Source organism: Eumetopias jubatus, unplaced genomic scaffold (assembly GCF_037043125.1).
Source record: "Eumetopias jubatus isolate StellerSeaLion01/CBP00866 unplaced genomic scaffold, mEumJub1_p1.0 scaffold_6, whole genome shotgun sequence".
NCBI classification, from domain to species: Eukaryota; Metazoa; Chordata; class Mammalia; order Carnivora; family Otariidae; genus Eumetopias; species Eumetopias jubatus.
The window spans coordinates 146399725-146417526 of record NW_028274812.1 but is presented as its reverse complement, the minus strand read 5'-3'; the positions used below and the strand labels follow the sequence as shown (position 1 = coordinate 146417526).

At 45.0% G+C, this 17802-nt stretch overlaps 5 protein-coding genes across 8 annotated transcripts; 1 reads left to right on the top strand and 4 right to left on the bottom strand.

The window, feature by feature from the left end:
- Nucleotides 1–1772: 1772 nt before the first annotated feature.
- LOC114199796 (histone H2A type 1-E) lies at nt 1773–2211 on the bottom strand. Its single transcript, XM_028091803.2, has one exon. It carries the CDS (start codon nt 2194–2196, stop codon nt 1810–1812), a length of 387 nt encoding a protein of 128 aa, XP_027947604.2. The 5' UTR covers nt 2197–2211; the 3' UTR covers nt 1773–1809.
- Nucleotides 2212–2466: 255 nt separating this feature from the next.
- Nucleotides 2467–12400, top strand: LOC114199797 (histone H2B type 1-K). 4 transcript variants are annotated; one of them, XM_028091808.2, is made up of 2 exons: nt 2467–2911; nt 11719–12400. In XM_028091808.2, exon 1 carries the CDS (start codon nt 2522–2524, stop codon nt 2900–2902), a length of 381 nt encoding a protein of 126 aa, XP_027947609.1. In that variant the 5' UTR covers nt 2467–2521; the 3' UTR covers nt 2903–2911; nt 11719–12400. The 4 variants fall into 4 exon arrangements, with proteins under 4 accessions (XP_027947609.1, XP_027947607.1, XP_027947605.1 ...); XM_028091806.2 differs by lacking the exon at nt 11719–12400 and adding an exon at nt 9572–10372; XM_028091804.2 differs by having other exon boundaries at nt 2468–2911; nt 10809–12400.
- On the bottom strand, nt 5028–5390 carry LOC114199799 (histone H4). Its single transcript, XM_088024169.1, has one exon. It carries the CDS (start codon nt 5383–5385, stop codon nt 5074–5076), a length of 312 nt encoding a protein of 103 aa, XP_087880295.1. The 5' UTR covers nt 5386–5390; the 3' UTR covers nt 5028–5073.
- A 3962-nt stretch (nt 12401–16362) lies between the features above and the next one.
- Nucleotides 16363–16804, bottom strand: LOC148164194 (histone H3.1-like; the record flags this gene model as incomplete). The annotated part of the gene is made up of 1 exon (XM_088023782.1): nt 16363–16804. A coding segment is annotated over one exon (417 nt), but the record flags the coding sequence as incomplete, so codon positions are not given.
- Nucleotides 16805–17083: 279 nt separating this feature from the next.
- LOC148164193 (histone H2A type 1-E) lies at nt 17084–17610 on the bottom strand. The gene has a single exon (XM_088024166.1). It carries the CDS (start codon nt 17570–17572, stop codon nt 17180–17182), a length of 393 nt encoding a protein of 130 aa, XP_087880292.1. The 5' UTR covers nt 17573–17610; the 3' UTR covers nt 17084–17179.
- Between the last annotated feature and the right edge of the window lie 192 nt (nt 17611–17802).

Sequence of the window (17802 nt, the reverse complement as noted above, 5' to 3'; positions counted from 1 at the left end):
ATGGCTATGTCACCGTAATCTTTTTCCCAGGTCTCTTGCCTTTTATGCTTATCTTAGTCAATAGGGTTTCTGCACGCAAAGACTAGGAGTAGTGTAGGAGCTCGGGGCAGGCCGCCCCAAAGTGTACCACGATGCATAGTGATTATTTTCAAATGGAAACTACTCGGGAAACAGCAGGTGCAAGGACATCACACCCTCCTCTGGCCCCGGAAAACAGGAAACACATCTCCACTATTCAAGGTACCTTCCCAGGGCTAAGAAGTAAGACATCCTTATCACCAGAGGTAGGGAATTTGGAGCCAAGCAGGCTGTAGAAACAACCCTTGTTGCTTCTTTACTAATCTACTACCTTAGCCCTACTTTTACTTAGAATTCCTAACTCAGGCTCCCAAACATCTGTTTTCTTTATCCTGTCAAATCCTCACAACTTTTTTTGTCTCTTTGTCTAAAATGTATAAAAACTGCCTGCTTTGATCATTCTTTCAGGTCTCAGGTTCATTACTGGGCCTCCCCAGGCACATAATAAAACTTTGTTTTTTCTCCCGTTAATCTGCCTCATGTCAATTTAATTCTTAGTCATGTCAATTTAATCCTTAGAAGAAACTTGGACAGAGGAAAATTTCTTTCTTCCATTCAGTAACAAAAAAATCTGTATGTATTGAATTACAAACTGCATATTCCTAAATCTTTGTGAACCACATCATAAAGTTACTACTTTTATAGTGTCTTTTTTTTTTAAGGGGGTTGGAGTCCATAAATTTTCACATCTGATTGGCATTATCAAATTTATTATCTTGGAGATTAGGATTGCTATTGCTTCTGGTTACTCATACACATTAATTCACTCACTCTACAAAGTCCTATATTGTGCTCCCCACCTCCTGCTTTTCCATCATACCCTTAAGGGCCTGTTGGCTGTTCCCAACAAAGGCCACATGTTTTCTGTCTTAGGCCTTTGCATTTTCAGTTCCCTCTACTTGGAATTCTCCTCCCCTAATATCTACCTTGTTCATCTCTTCTGTTGATTTATGTAGGCCTCTGATCAAGTAATACCTTTAAAGAAATTATCTACACTTACCCTTTATCTAAAGTAGGCATCCCTGTTATGCTCTATAGCTTCTCTGTTTTCTTCATAGGATTTTTATCATCTAACCTGTTGTATGTCTCCTCCGCCTAGAAGTAATTTCAATGGAGGCAGATATTCTAGGTTGCATCCATTGTGTCCTGAGCTGTAAGTGAATTAAGCAGATACATGTGCTCCTAAGAAACAGGACCAAGGATTTACCAATACGGGACTCCATAAGTTCTGTGTATCTTTAATCAATAAATCAGACTAACTCTTCAGAATGAAATCCTAAAGAAAATGGAAATGACCACTAAGAACTCCATCATCTGGTGAAAATTGTATCTAGTTAGACCACTTAAGTCAGGTCGTCCTTTTCCAGGACCCTTCTACTATCCGCAGATCGCTAAATGTGTCCTGGGACTGCATTCTAGCTTTTTTACTTTTGGCCATTTACAACGGGTAATTGACAGGACCGTCATCAAAATGGACTCAGGGGCTTGCTCGTCTGGTTCCACCTGCAACTTTTGGACAAGCTTTTCTGAGCCTGTTAGCCTCACCCCTGACAATCTCCAAATTGCCCTTTCTGTACGTTAGACTACATCTATGATTACCAGTAGAGTTACTCCTTTTTCTCCCTAGAAACAGCACCAAAAATGTGAAAACGCCGATCGTGTGCATGAGCCTTTTCTTTGAAACTATAGGTGGCTCTGAAAAGAGCCTTTGTTTTGCAACGTCCCTTAGTCTTATTTGGACTTGTGGTGGCTCTCGGTCTTCTTGGGCAGCAGCACGGCCTGGATGTTGGGCAGGACGCCGCCCTGCGCGATGGTCACGCGGCCCAGCAGCTTGTTGAGCTCCTCGTCGTTGCGGATGGCCAGCTGCAGGTGGCGCGGGATGATGCGCGTCTTCTTGTTGTCGCGCGCCGCGTTGCCCGCCAGCTCCAGGATCTCGGCCGTCAGGTACTCGAGCACGGCCGCCAGGTACACGGGCGCGCCGGCCCCGACCCGCTCGGCGTAGTTGCCCTTGCGGAGCAGGCGGTGGACGCGGCCCACCGGGAACTGCAGGCCGGCCCGCGACGAGCGCGTCTTGGCCTTGGCGCGAGCCTTGCCGCCTTGCTTGCCGCGTCCCGACATCACGGCCCCAAACGCACCGCGAGCAGCTGCCAAACCTAAAGCGCCAGCCCAGCACTTTTTATAACCCTGTTGGGCGCCAAAAGGGAGGTTGTGCATTGGCTAAGACTGTGGCTTCGTATCGCCCAATGGAAATGCAACTTTGGGATCCTTGCGTTCCGATTGGGCAGGACTAACTTCTGACGTTGGGTTGAACAGTCACCAATCAGACGCAGGGTGTCATTTACGCCTTATTTGCATAAGGGCTTCTATATAAACCGGACAAGGTGCGCCTTGCTTACGCTGTTATTTCGTTTTTTCGTGAGCCCTTTTTGGCGTTGTCTGCAGCATGCCCGAGCCCGCCAAGTCGGCTCCGGCCCCGAAGAAGGGCTCCAAGAAGGCGGTGACCAAGGCGCAGAAGAAGGACGGCAAGAAGCGCAAGCGCAGCCGCAAGGAGAGCTACTCGGTGTACGTGTACAAGGTGCTGAAGCAGGTGCACCCCGACACCGGCATCTCGTCCAAGGCCATGGGCATCATGAACTCGTTCGTCAACGACATCTTCGAGCGCATCGCGGGCGAGGCGTCCCGCCTGGCGCATTACAACAAGCGCTCGACCATCACGTCCCGGGAGATCCAGACGGCCGTGCGCCTGCTGCTGCCCGGGGAGCTGGCCAAGCACGCCGTGTCCGAGGGCACCAAGGCCGTCACCAAGTACACCAGCGCCAAGTAAACTTGCCAAGTAAGCGTGCTTAAATTTAACCCAAAGGCTCTTTTCAGAGCCACTAAGTTGTCGGTAATAGAGCTGCAAATGCGCGATCGGTTCAGGCAGTTACCCTGGGGCGGTTATGCGGATTCCATTCCTCCGACTAATGCGTGCTGTGGCCAGAAGGACCCCGACGCACTGCGGTGTCTGCTGTATTTCTGCAGTAAACGGGGCCCTTAACGGATGTTAACACAAGTGTGTGTTGTGTGTGAGTACAAAATGATTCCTGCCTTTGGCGCGAAAGTGGATTCTTTGGTTGTGTGCGAGTGTGGCTTCCTGTTTAAATCCTAACAGCATGGGTCCTGTGGCCTTGCTCCGTTGCAGTTCTAATCTGCATTTATACATTAGTAAATTTAGCCCCCAGTGATCTCCCGAAGTCAGCCTTTTCGCCCAGCGGTTATCTGATATGGGCCGTAACGCATAGCGGAAGGGGCATGACATTGGCAGAGCAATGGTCTTCAAGGCAAAGATAAACCTCCCGAGTAAGAAAATGGAATGCTACGGCTCACAAAAAAGGTACGTTAGTATTGTCATACGTAGGGCTAGAGAGTAAGCAGTAGGTGGTATAACGGGGGAAAAGGGCACATAACTAGCAGGTTTGAGCAAATTAAAGTCTGTGCAACTGTTAGCTTATTTGTACAAGATTGATCTGAACTTTGTGATTTCAGCTGCTAAATTCTGTGCTCTCCAGAGAGACTATGAAATCTGAAAAGAGAAAAGTGACTTTCTCAGGCCCACAATCAGACCTACTGTAGAAGACATTGGAATAATTGGTCAGATTGGGATGGTCAGAGGCACCTCTTCCCTCAGTTCTGCACTCTAGGAAGGACCAGGACTGCAACCCACTCTTCGTGAGGGCTTCTCCAGCTGCCCAGAGAGTGGTTAAAAATATTACGAGGCTGGGTTATAAAATAGAACATTTGTGACTTGGTTATTTGATTTGGCCGTCAGTACCTTTTGCCAATTTAAAATGAGAATAATAAAACCTACCTCAGAAGATTATTACATGAGAGAGTCCAAGGAAAGCATTTAGCACAAATTTGAATAAACTGTTCCAGGCATGGCATGGTTTCTTCTCTTCACCCTACCTTTGTCTTTTATAGTGCCTTGCAAATTTTAGGCTTTCGGTTAATCATTGTCTATTAAGAGAATAGGAAAATCAGTCTGTTATCAGTGATTTCAGAAAAGACTGTCCAAGCCAAATCATGAGATAAGCAGCCTAAATTTTTTTTGTCTACTTATGCCTGCAGTTCTTTGGGGAATTAAGGGAGAGGGGAAATAATTACTATATGAACAGGCAGCATTTGAAAGAACTACTAAAAATATGAACCCAACTTTATGACGTGACTCCAAAGTAGCCAAAAATGTAAAACTAGGCAACATAAGCAGAGATGCAATTTAAGTACATGAGATTTAGTTTAGCAAATGCTGACCAAAAATTTTTAGTCTGCCATTAGTGAAATGTTGAAGAGGAACTCTGAGTACTTGTGGATTATGGGGGTGTAAACTAAAAATACAACCTTGGAAAGCAAGTTGCTCATTTCATGTTGAATATGCACAGACCCCATTATCAAGCAATTCCACTCCTAGATCTGCAACCAGAGAAAAGCATACAGCTGTGTACAATGCCCATAGCAGTGCTATTTGTAATGGGGGAAATAACAGCAATTTAAATTCCAGCAGTTAAATGCGTATTTTATCTGTGTTCTACACTGTAGAGAAGATAAAGTACTAACTAGAGCTCTCTGCCACTCCTCTTAACCAAACACTATTTTTCAAGGTTCCTATTCCTTTTGTTTACACCCTTCGCCCTGACATTAAGGAACATATTCGAAGGAACCCAGGTTAGTGTTAGAGGCCTGGTCCTTCAAATCTAAGGTCTCCAGATCCCATGCGGTTCCCACCCCGCTGCGAAAAGCGGTTGGTAAGCAGAGGCCCTGGCCCCCGGCCACTCAGTTACCATTCTCTCCCCGTCTTCAACGCCCCACGCAGAACCAACCTCGTAAGCATAACCAAAAACTTACGCAACGGCTCTACCCAGAGCTGTTTGTAGACAAGCACTAAAGCTCTTTCAGGGAAAACTTGGGGGCCCTAAAAAGGGCCTTTTTGTGTTTGGAAATACGGGGGATTCGGTGCGCTCAGCCCCCGAAGCCGTAGAGGGTGCGGCCCTGGCGCTTGAGCGCGTAGACCACGTCCATGGCCGTGACCGTCTTGCGCTTGGCGTGCTCCGTGTAGGTGACGGCGTCCCGGATCACGTTCTCCAGGAACACCTTGAGCACCCCGCGGGTCTCCTCGTAGATGAGGCCCGAGATGCGCTTGACGCCGCCGCGCCGGGCCAGCCGCCGGATGGCGGGCTTGGTGATGCCCTGGATGTTGTCGCGCAGCACCTTGCGGTGGCGCTTGGCGCCACCCTTGCCCAGGCCCTTCCCGCCCTTGCCGCGGCCAGACATCCCCGAGAAGCCGGACAGCGGAAAAGTGCAGCCAGGACGCGCAGCTCCTTTTTATAGGCAACCTCTGCGGACCAGAGTGAAAACCGGCAGAGCTGTGGCGGGACGTGCCTCTGGGTTGGAGGAGGGGATCTGGAGAGGCACCGCCCGCTGCCGTGGGGGCTCCCTTTTGTTCTCCGAGCGCTTTCTAGCCTCAAGACCTAAGGCTATTTTTTTCTCCTCTTTTTATGTGTTTCCCATTCCATCCTCATGAAACAAGGCAACTTTAACACTGTAGATACATTTTAAAAAGCGCAGAGAATAAAATGTGCTGTTTTTATCTGCACGTATATGCATACATTTTCTTTTTCTAACGGTATTTGCACAGACTATACCATTTTGTAAAGGTTTTCTCTCTGTTATGGGGGGGAGGGGAGAATATGCTCCAAACACTAACTTCCTAGAAGTAGAACAAGATGTGCTAATAAAATAGAGAATTTTAAGATCTTCCAGGTGTATGGCTAAATTCTCTTCTACCACCAAAGGGGTACCAGTTTTCATTTTCAACAGCAATTCCTATTATAACTTATAATGAGTAGAACCGATTAAAAAAATTTTTAACTATAATAACCCAGACTTGGTTTCTTGTATAGAGAATTAACTTTTTAAAACTGTTAACAGGCTGGCTAATCAGTACAACATATTATATATTTTCTCCACTGATTTGAGGAAATTAATTGTTCATATATTGAATAGTTCACTTATTTCTTGAATTTTCACTGTTCTGCTGATCAGTCTGTACTGCTGAAGTATTAGAGTTACTTGTAACATTGAAAAATATCTTAGTATTTGGCTATACATTCATTATGGTAAATTTGTTAGCTTTGAAATATTGTGTCCTCCTAACCTGAAAAATACTGAATCTCTCCATCAACCTAGGTCTTTAAGTGTTTAATCTCAGTAGCGTTTTTTTCTAGATAAAATATAATTAAAGACATTTTTTTAAACTTGCATTGATTACAAGAGCAATTAATTTGTCATTAATGAACAAGTAGAAAATTCAAATGCAGGGAAAAGAAAGTATACTTTGGTCTAAGAAAATCTTTATTAAAAGAATATACTTAATATTATATACTTAGTTAAAGTATATATATATAGACAATTTTACTGTTGCTTAAATTCTGAGAAAATTTAATCACTCTTCAGCATTAGCTTGTAATCCCCTTGTTATCCAATTATTTTCTTGCTATCGTTTATTTCAATGAGTTACTTTTAGCAATGTTACATTACAGTATTTCCAAAGTATCCCATTTAAATTTCATAAAATATATAAAAATAATTTTTAAATGTCATTAAAATATTGAGAATTTTTTCTGCATTTATGTTGCAATAGAAGAAAACTTACCAAACACTTGAAGAAACAAAACTGATTCAGACAGTGGGAGGCGAATTCAGTATATTTTATAGAGGGGGGTAGCATAGATTAGTTTAAGGGCAAATACAAATAGAAAATAAGAGACTGACTTCTCCCTGAAGGTCCCTCTATTTACTTTTTTCTCTTTCAGAATTTCTTTTTCTGTCCTTTCCAAATGTAGGTAAATCCTTTCGACTGCTAAATAAGTCTTTGGCCAGCCTCTTAACTCAGGAACTTTCCTCAAGGATCTTTGAGTCCTTTATTTTGAAGTGTCATCATCAAGGAAAACAGCACTCTATTTGCCAGTTTCTTGAAAGGGAAATTTAACTTCAGCTGGTATCTGAGTCCACATTGCAAATCCTACCTGATGTAAAGGGTTGTATCCACTTAGCTCTAAAAAAGTGAGATTTCTTTCTGTCTTTGCCATTTCTTTAGAAGATTGCCAGTGATGAGCATAATCTGGCTTTATGCTTAGTGAACAATAACATTGTTTTTTTTTCTTCCTCATATTTCCCCAACGTTAGTTCATTGGAATACATTTTACAGACCCTACCTTCTCTACTTTAAAAATCAGTAAAATTCCCATCAACCAGTAGCCTCCCTCTTTATCTGATTTCATGGATATTTGCATAGCCACTAGTCATGATAAAAGGTAGCAATGGATGGATACCTGAAAAGTTGGTCAGGCTCTCTATAGTTTCTGAAATTGATAGCCAAAGGTATTTATTTTTCTATAAACCTACAGTATATTATTTTATAAAAATACAAAGCTATTTGGGCTGTTTTCTAATACTAACTGACTTTAATAGATCAAGATAAACTTCATTCGAATCAAGGTATTTTCCATGTATCTTTCACGGTTAAGGGTAGCTGAATATGCCACCCAAACTATGCCTCTTTGTCATAAGGATCATTTTGAACTGATTATTTTTGAGAAATGGCATATACAGGAGTATGTCTGAAAATAGAAGTTACTTTTTAGTAAGAGACATTTACATTTATAAAGGAAATTGGCACTTCTAAGTACCAGGAAGGAGGACTCTTAAATTCCAGGAGAATTTTAATGGAGAAGGCACCTACTTTAATGTGTATATCAAAACTTACCCTTGTTTATCTCGTTTTTCCTGGTATTGTCTCATAACTGTCACCCCCCCCCCCAACACATACTCCTTTCTTTTGTCTTTAGCTGAAGATGGTATATAAGGGGGTAGCTTGGCCATCTTGGGGAGTTTATTCATTTTTCCTATCTCGCATGTCTACAGGAGGTATACATGTTGATAAAATTTTGGTTGTTTTTCTCTTAATAATCCCAAGAACTGAAACAGGTAGAGGGAAAATTCTTTTTTCCTCCGCGACACAGGACACCTCACAGCCAGCGGCAAGCTTTCTTAGTCACACTTGTAAAGTACATCCTGTGCCTACTGCTTGCTTTAGGCCAAGCCGCCACTGTGTCTCAGACTTCCACTATTTAGGCTAATTTATAGCCTTACTTCTGAGCTTTGTATTCACCACACACTTGCCTTAATGAACTTCCAAAGTTATGTAAGTTGGGTTTATGCCATTCCCGTGTTCAAAACTTAGAATGGTCATTTAGAAGGATTTGCAGAACTCCGCTTGGCATGATCTGACCTCTGCCTGTGTCTGTGAACTCACTTTCTACCCTTGTTCCCTCTGCTCTTGATCTTTCTTACACATTCTTGACCGTAGACTTGATCTTTACCTTCTTTACGCTCTGTGATCCTGCTGAAACACTTCATGTATATGATGGCTTCGGGTATTTGCATTATCTTCTTAGAAGACCTCTCCCAGCACACCTGGCAGAATGGCTATAACCAGTAACACGGGAAACGACAGATGTTGGCGGGGATGCGGAGAAAGGGGAGCCCTCCTACACTGTTGGTGGGAATGCAAGCTGGTGCGGCCGCTCTGGAAAACAGTATGGAGGTTCCTCAAACAGTTAAAAACAGAGCTACCCTATGACCCGGCAATTGCACTACTGGGTATTTACCTGAAGGATACAAAAATACAGATTCAAAGGGGTACATGTACCCCGATGTTTACAGCAGCATTATCAACAATAGCCAAACTATGGAGAGCACCCCAATGTCCATCGACTGGTGGCTGGATAAAGAAGTTGGCGTATATATACAATGGAATATTACTCAGCCAGAATGAAATTGGAACTAGAGGGTTTTATGCTAAGCGAAATAACTCAATCAGAGAAAGACAATTACCATATGGTTTCACTCATATGTGGAATTTAAGAAACAAAACAGATGAACATATGGGGGAAGAAAGGAGAGAGGCAAACCCTAAAACAGACTCTTGACTATAAGGAACAAACAGGGTGGCTGGAGGGGAGGTAGGCAGGGGGGGATAGCCTAAATGGGTGCTGGGTATTAAGGGGGGCACTTGTGATGATAAGCACTGGGTGTTGTATGTAAGTGATGAAACACTAAATTCTCCTCCCGATACTAATCTAATATTTATACTCCATGTTAACTGGAACTTAAATAAAAACTTGAAACAAACAAAAAAAGGATACTTTCCCCAAAAGAACAACATAATTTACCACCAGGTATGATTCAGATCTCTGCTTAAATACTCATCTAGTCAGAATTTTTCTAGGATCATTGTATTGGTTTGACTCATGTTCCCGCTCTTACCCCCAGTTTATGTCTACCTGGTTTCCTCAGAATGTCACTTTATTTAGAAATAAGGTTTTTACAGATGTAATTATTAAAGATCTTGAGATTTGGTGTGGGCCTTAAATCTAATGACTGGTGTCCTTACCAGGGGGAGGGGAGGGCGCAGAGACAAGCAGGGAAGAAAGCTCAAGGAAGATGTTGGAGATGAGCCGCCACAAGCCAAGGAACACCAAGGATTCCTATCCACCACCAGGAGCTGGGTGCGAGGCATGGAATTTCTCCCTCAAGGCCTCTAGAAGGAACGCAACCCTGGTAACTCCTTCATCTTGAGCTTCTGCTAAGCCATCCAGTTGGTGGTAAATTGTGACAAGCAGCGCAGGAAATGAGTATTGTCACCCAAAAGGGAAGACTCACAGCTGCACCTGCCTCTCCACAGTCCATGAACCTGATAGCACTGATCACAACCTAAACTTTAATTTTTTTTTAAGTTCATTTTGTTTCTTGCTGGAATATAAGTGCTCTGAAGGCAAGGAAATTGTCTTGTTCGCTTTGCATGTGCAATGTCTAGGGTGTGTCCTAGGACAGTGGTCGAAGGAACGAATGACTTCTCTGAAATAGGTGATATTTTTCCATTTCATGGAGAATTTTATAATTTATTACCTTCTTCATTGAATCTCATGTTTCCAAGTTGATGCTACCATAATTTTGAGTCTAAAATGTGTGTGATGTGGGTGCCTGGGTGGCTCAGTTGGTTAAGCGACTGCCTTCGGCTCAGGTCATGATCCCGGAGTCCTGGGGTCGAGTCCCGCATCGGGCTCCCTGCTCAGCGGGGAGTCTGCTTCTCCCTCTGACCCTCTTCCCTCTTGTGCTCTCTCTCATTCTCTCTCTCAAATAAATAAAATCTTAAAAAAAGTGTGTAATGTAAAATAAATGGCATATTACAAGTGTAGTTAGCGTTTCATTTTTGTGTGTTTCTTTTTTAAAAAGAAAACCACAGGCCCAAAATGGCTTCCCTTAGGTTAAGGCCCCAGGTCAGCAAACCAGGGCTTAATACCTAATCGAATTGCAGTTTCAACCTTCCCCAGAAATGTAAATTTTGACCAGTCAGAAATTTTCTGGTAAGCACCAAAGAGGTAATCTGTCCCAGGGACCTCCTTCGCCCCCAAAAGTAAGGTGAGGTGATCTGCGTGACCAGACCCCCTGGCCTTTCCGCTAACAGGTGATCTGGCCTGAAACAACCCTTTTTCTTTTGTTTATACTTTCTTGCCTCACCCTTCTTATAAAACATTCCATTTTATATATTTCCTCAGATGCTGCCCAATTCATGAAGCATTTAATGAAGTCAATTAGATCTTCAAATTTACTTGGTTGAATTTTTTTAACAGGTTATTGGCTCATACGGTCTATTTTGCTTGCCTACTTGGGTGTTTTAGATCTGATGAAATTTGGTACTGAATGCTGCAATCACCGTGAACATGTGTCTTCGTGCCATTTGATCAAATAGCTCTTCGGAATAAACCCATAGAGGTTCATCTTAACCAAAAAAAAATTTTTTAAGATTTTATTTGACAGCGAGAGACCAGCTGATCTCTTAGCTCAGGCAACAGACCCGAAGGGCGGAGTATCCCGTGATGGAAAGTGGAACTACCCTCAAGCATTAACCACCACCCAGACCAGTCTGAACTTAGCCCAACTCCGCAGGTGGGCCACGGAGCGACCCACGCAGTGACTTGACAGTCACCTGTACCTCATTATCATACTGAAATCTGCCCAAGGAGGGGTGCAGGGCTCGTTTCCGTAACACGCAATGTGCGTCTAGGCATGTTTACGGTGCATGTGCAATCTTATGCCACCTCTACATTCAACGAGGAGGCCCGTCTTCCCAAATACTCATCCTAACCCTAAATAAAAGGAACCCATTCCCCCTTGCCTGGGGAGTCATGGCTTTGGAAGTTATCCCCCTGACCTCCTTATTTGCTGCAGATAAACTTTCCTTTGTGCGACAACTCACCTGGTGCAGTTTTTACTTGAGAGAGAAGAGGGAGGGAAGAGCAGAAGGAGAGGGGCAAGTGTGACCCGTGCTGAGCGCCCAGCCCAGGGCCGGCTCGATCCCACGATCCCACGATCCACGATCCACGACAGGAGACCATGGCCTGAGCCGAAACCCAGAGCCAGGTGCTTAACCGACGGAGCCACCTGGGGCCGTTGCTGTCTGCGACTCCCCAAGAAGTGAACTCACACATGAGTTCCGTTACAACGATAGAGGTTTTGAGTGTGTATTCCGTTTGCTTTCAGATGTTATTCCACATGAGAGAAATCCAGGGCTCCTGTTTCCCTTTGGTTTGGGTTGCAGCCCGCAAATTAGTGATGAGGGAGCAGAAGGCTCGCTGAGGACGAAGCAGCAGCTGACACCCCACACCCCCCCATGTGATATATGTGACATTCCTCAGGCACTCCGGGCTGCCCTAAAGGAAAAACAAATGGTTCACTGATAAGATCACAGTCCTGCAGGACTGGAGTCTCCCTCAGTTTGCAAATGTCGGAGTGATTTACAAGGAAGAAGCTTTCTCATCAATAGCCTAACTTCCAGAGACCCATACCTCGGTTGCTGAAGCCCTAACATCACCCTCCCCTCCATAAAATTAAGGGAGGCTGAGGCGGAAGGAAATGTAAATAAAACTGAATTTCTTCTAAACCCGAAGCCCATTGACAAGGACGTGTGATAGGAGGAACGTAACATTCCTCCAGGAAACCCCCAACCGTCTTCATGCTGGTGCCTCATTAGAGGGGAACCAGCCTTGGCTGGACGATGACCAGGCCTCCAGGATCCGCAGGGTCTTTGGCGTATGACAGTCCTTCCGGACTCTCCCCTCCCCAGCTCCCAAGTGTAAAGTCAACCACACGGCACAAACCAGAGCAGCTCTGCCTGCCCCTGGGCCCTGTCCCTGAGCTTTAATAAAACCACCTTTTTGCCCCAGAGACGTCTCAGGAACTCTTTCTTGGTCGTCGGCTCCGGACTCCACCCCACCGAACCTCACATATATTCTAAAACTTCATCATTGCGGGACATAACGGGAAAGGAGCAGAATCCAGCCAAGGCAAGGGCAGGTCATCAGGCTGAAGGAAGGAGTGATCACCGCCCTTCCCCCTTCCCTCCCAACCTCCCCACCATAACCACGGGGTTTTCTTACTGTCTCTCTGCACTATTATAAAAAGTCCTCATCAAGCCTACGGAACTTGAAATGAGTACATCATCCCAACTGTCTGTAATGGATGTATAATATCTACAAATAAAAGAAAAAGTGCTCAGGGCGCCTGGGTGGCTCAGTTGGTTAAGGGACTGCTTTCGGCTCAGCTCATGACACTGGAGTCCCGCATCGAGTCCCGCATCGAGTCCCGCCATCGAGTCCCGCATCGGGCTCCCTGCTCGGCAGGGAGTCTGCTTCTCCCTCTGACCCTCTTCCCTCTCGTGCTCTCTATCTCTCATTCTCTCTCTCTCAAATAAATAAAATCTTAAAAAAAAAAAAACTATTTAAAAAAAAAGTGCTCAATTACATTAACACAGAACATTAAATTTAAAATGAAAAAACAAAAAGCCTTAAAAGTAAAGAGAAAGCTTTCATTTGCTTTAAAGTTTTTGTTTAAGAAATATTGTGTATCATTTAGAAATAATGCAGATTTCAGATTTTTTATTAATAGACCCAATACTGTACTAATACTCACAAAATATTAGCATTAGGTATTGAGAAGTAGCAGAACAGTCCACCCCAAAATATTCCATTCTGGCATAAGGTTGATTTTGAGCTGAAGGCATTTGAGATGAAGCCGATAGAAGAAACGCTCTTTGTCAGGAAGTAGATTTACAAAGCTGTCCCTCCTTCCCTCTACCTGGAAGGACAAAGGTTAATCCCAGTGTCAGAGTAGACAGTTGGGGAGGCTCTAACGGGATGCCCGGAGGCCCGCAAGGAGGCGGCCGCGGCCCGCTGTGGGGAAGGCCAGAGGTCCGTCCTGGCAGCGTCCACGAGAGGCCGGATCCCACCGGACAGGCCCACGGTGGCGGCGCCACGACGGGAAAGCCCTGAGCAAGTGGGGAAGAAAAAGCTGGAAGCCCTGCTTCCCTCCCCAAGTAATAGATATTCTGTCCCCTAGTTAACAACTGTCAGTAAAAGACAGAAACCCAACCCCCAGGGCGCACAGTTGAGCTCACGATGCTCTCACAACTTGAGAGTGTACTTTTGCTTGAATAAACTTTCCTGCTGGTAACCCTCATACACTGTGTTGTGTCTGCCCTTGAATTCTTTCTCCTGAGGAGACCAAGAGCCTTCTGCGAAATCTTTGATACGGGTTGAGTCCAGACCTCAGGGCCCAGGGTCTCCCAGTTCACCCAGCAATACCAGTAGACAGCTTTAAACCTTTATCAATGGAGAAGGTGCCAACTTAAATCTACCTAACAAACTTTATTCTTGTTTTCCTGGTAACCTTCCCATAACTGACTTCCCGGCACCTTTTGTCTTCGGCTAATAGGGGCCGAGGGCAGGATGCCCCAAAGATGTGCCACTTTGCCGAGATGATTCTGAGCTGAAGACAATAAAGACCGTGTGGTCTTGAGAGAAACTTTTGTCCCTCCCTTAACTGCATAAAAGAATCTAATTTGGGGTCTTTCCCAGAAGAGGATTATGAACAGAGATAAAAGTTTATCTGAGTGACCCATCTGTTCGGCAGGGCAAACATCTAATTACAAAACACCTGCTCTTCTTATTGCCCCATGAAGGTCATCTCCTCTCTTCGAAACCCCAGACCCCTTTTCCTTAGTTCAGAATGAGACAGATGCCGCCTTCTGCCTGTCTTTGGAATTTCCAGGTCTGTGTGGATTCCCTGTACAGATGCTATTAAATTAGACTTCTCCCTTGTTAATCTTCCTCATGTCAATTGGATTCTTAGTCCAGCCAGAAGGACCCTTGAAGGGGACAGGAATTCTTGCTCCCTGACAAGCTGAAGACAGTATTTAAGCGGTATTTCTAAGGCACCTTGGGGGTTCCTCGTTGTCCCCAGTGTAGCTGCCATGTGTACACGAGGTACACATGTTAGAAAGGAGACAGCAGGCCCCAAATGGAGTCCGTGGTATAAACTCCACATCAGCAAAACAAGCTTTAACACCTAATCTCCTCCTAAGTCTCACTCCCGGATTCCCACGCCCACCCCCAGGAATGTAACCTTTCACCAAGTGCAATTAACCTAGACTGCGAGGGAGATAATCCGTCCAGCGGCCCGTAGGGAGATAATCCATCCAGCAGCCCGTCCAATCCCTTGAGGAGGACGACTTTGCCTGAAACAGTGCATTCTTTGCTAATAATTTCCTTTTTCTGCCGCCTTTCCACCTTTAAAAGCCTTTTCTTTTCTATAGCTCAGGAGAACTCCTTTGTATTGCTGGATGGGATGCTGCCTGATCCATGAATCATTGGATAAAGCCAATCAGACCTTTAAATTTACTCAGTTGAATTTTTGTTGTTTAACAATGTTAATAAACTTCTGTGTGTTTTTCTCTTGGGAAAACTTTTATTACAGGGATCTCAGCCAAACACTCAGAAGAGTAGAGGAAAAGTCATTTTTCTTTCCCTATAATGGGAAGACATATTTAAGGACAGAACACGTAAATAATGAGTAAAATTATTTGTGTTACACAGCTTCTATAAAGCCCATCAAAAAGTCAAATATTCTATGGGGGGGTGCATCTGAGTGCCTATCATTATTAGATCCTGTTGTCAGCATTTATTTTTATTCCAAGAAGTCGTATGTATACCAGGATTAGAAGTAGTTATATTTTACCTTAAAAAAAAGTAGTTAAGTACAAGAAATAGGAAAAAGGGTATGAATATTAATATGACAATAGACTTTAAGTGTTAAAGAAATCCCATATAGGAAGGGGTGCTTTCAGGGAAAAATTACAATTGGGTTGAAAAGTCATGGGTAGGTCAACCAAATTTTAGAATAAGGGTTTTTAACCTGGAGTCCAAATACGCCACAATACCTCCAAGGATAAAAATCGTCAGCGCATGGTTGGGTGGGGGGTGGTAGTGAGGAGAAACCCCATAAGTTGGGATGGGGAAAAATATAATTTACTTTTGACTGATCTTTAGCATTTCCCTTTATAATGAATTTAGGCCACAACCTTAGTCCCTGTGAGTTTGTCACCCCATGGAAATCACAGATAATCTCATTTCTCATAACAATTGCCAAATTACCTTGAACCGTTATTTTACTTGTCTAATTACTGATGGCAATTGGGCTCACCAATATTGTATTATGTAGTATGTTCACAGTTTAGGCACATATGTCAGTCCTAGCAAATTTATTCTTAAAAATATGTTGATAACTAATGGGATTTTTTCTTGCAATGTTTGCATTTTATGCACTTCAAATATTCTGAGAAGGATTTCCATAAATGTCACCAGGCAAAGGTGTCCATGGCATTCAAGAAGAAACCGCTAAGAATGCTTTTTTTCCCCCTTTTTGAGATTACATCATCAGTGAACAGGGAGTAGGAGGCAAGAATCTGTGCCTTGGGCAATAAAAACCGTTGGCAGGGGTTTTCCTTATTTCCTTACAAAAGCAACAAAAGTTAGGTGTGATGCACATCAATCGACCTTTCTCCATACCTAACCCTGCCCGCTGGGAGGAGGCCAGGGGTGGTCAGGAGCCCACCACACACTACACTCCATTTCTAAGCAGCCCTCTTTCAAAGCAGACCAGAATCCTCTATTTATAGTATTTTCCTTACTAGCACCTTTAAGTCTGTAAGGCAGAACAGCCTTTGTGATTAGCAACACTTTACATTTCAATAGCACGAGTTATAGGAAACATTCTTTATATGTTAAGGTGTGACAAATTACGCTGTGGCAACAGCCTTGACGACTTCAGGCTCCAGAATGGTGTCATAGCTACCCATGTAATCCCAGTATTTTATTCATTTGGCAACATCGAGGGTGGTGGAGGGCCTATGTACTGTTAGGAAAACTGGATGCGACTCTTGGCAGCCTTCGGATGGGGGAAGACTATCCTGCAGTGAAGCTCTCCATTGACCGGTAGGAGACCGGATGTCCTTGGGCATGATGGTGACGCGCTTGGCGTGGGTGGCGCACAGGTTGGTGTCCTCGAAGAGCCCCACCAGGTAGGCCTCGCACGCCTCCTGCAGGGCCATGACGGCCGAGCTCTGGAAGCGCAGGTCGGTCTTGAAGTCCTGCGCGATCTCGCGCACCAGCCGCTGGAACGGCAGCTTGCGGATCAGCAGCTCGGTGGACTTCTGGTAGCGCCGGATCTCGCGCAGGGCCACCGTGCCGGGCCGGTAGCGGTGCGGCTTCTTGACGCCGCCGGTGGCCGGCTGCTAAACTCAGCCAGGGAGGCTTTTGTGCACCAGAAAACTTAATTGACAAAAGCTAATAGCTCCCTGTGGACGCTCACTGACTAGGTAAACAACTAAACAAGGTATGCAAGGAGTGTTTTCCAATTACCGCCAATTCTCAAATGGGGGAAAACCTATCGTTCATCGCAGGCCTAGGCTTTAATGTACTGTTCTGCTTTCAACCCGGGATACAGGATAGATGAGAATGGCTCAAGTTTTCTACGTTCCAGTTTCTCTTCTCATTTAGTATATAAAACACATGTTAAAGTTCTTTTCCAGAAAATGTAAGTGGCCCTGAAAAGAGCCTTTGGTTTGGACTCGACTTACTCGAGCTACAGTAAATGGTTATATAGACCGCTACTTGCCCTTGGCCTTGTGGTGGCTCTCGGTCTTCTTGGGCAGCAGCACGGCCTGGATGTTGGGCAGGACGCCGCCCTGCGCGATGGTCACGCGGCCCAGCAGCTTGTTGAGCTCCTCGTCGTTGCGGATGGCCAGCTGCAGGTGGCGCGGGATGATGCGCGTCTTCTTGTTGTCGCGCGCCGCGTTGCCCGCCAGCTCCAGGATCTCGGCCGTCAGGTACTCGAGCACGGCCGCCAGGTACACGGGCGCGCCGGCCCCGACCCGCTCGGCGTAGTTGCCCTTGCGGAGCAGGCGGTGGACGCGGCCCACCGGGAACTGCAGGCCGGCCCGCGACGAGCGCGTCTTGGCCTTGGCGCGCGCCTTGCCGCCTTGCTTGCCGCGACCTGACATGGTGACCTCAAACTCACGCCAACACTGTTATCAAAGTGAAAGTGTCGGGGTAGCAGTTTTTATAACCCTTATTGGGCTTGAAAAAGAAAATTTTCCATTGGTTAAGACTGCAGTTTAACCAATGGAAATGCAACTTGGGATCCTTGCGTTCTGATTGGGCAGAACTAGCTTCTGACGTTACCCTGAACAGCCACCAATCAGAGAAGAGTGTAATTTACGCCTTATTTGCA

Coding starts and splice junctions, on each gene's coding strand:
- LOC114199796 (XM_028091803.2), bottom strand. CDS start 2,196: ATGTCGGGACGCGGCAAGCAAGGCGGCAAGGCTCGCGCCAAGGCCAAG.
- LOC114199797 (XM_028091808.2), top strand. CDS start 2,522: ATGCCCGAGCCCGCCAAGTCGGCTCCGGCCCCGAAGAAGGGCTCCAAG.
- LOC114199799 (XM_088024169.1), bottom strand. CDS start 5,385: ATGTCTGGCCGCGGCAAGGGCGGGAAGGGCCTGGGCAAGGGTGGCGCC.
- LOC148164193 (XM_088024166.1), bottom strand. CDS start 17,572: ATGTCAGGTCGCGGCAAGCAAGGCGGCAAGGCGCGCGCCAAGGCCAAG.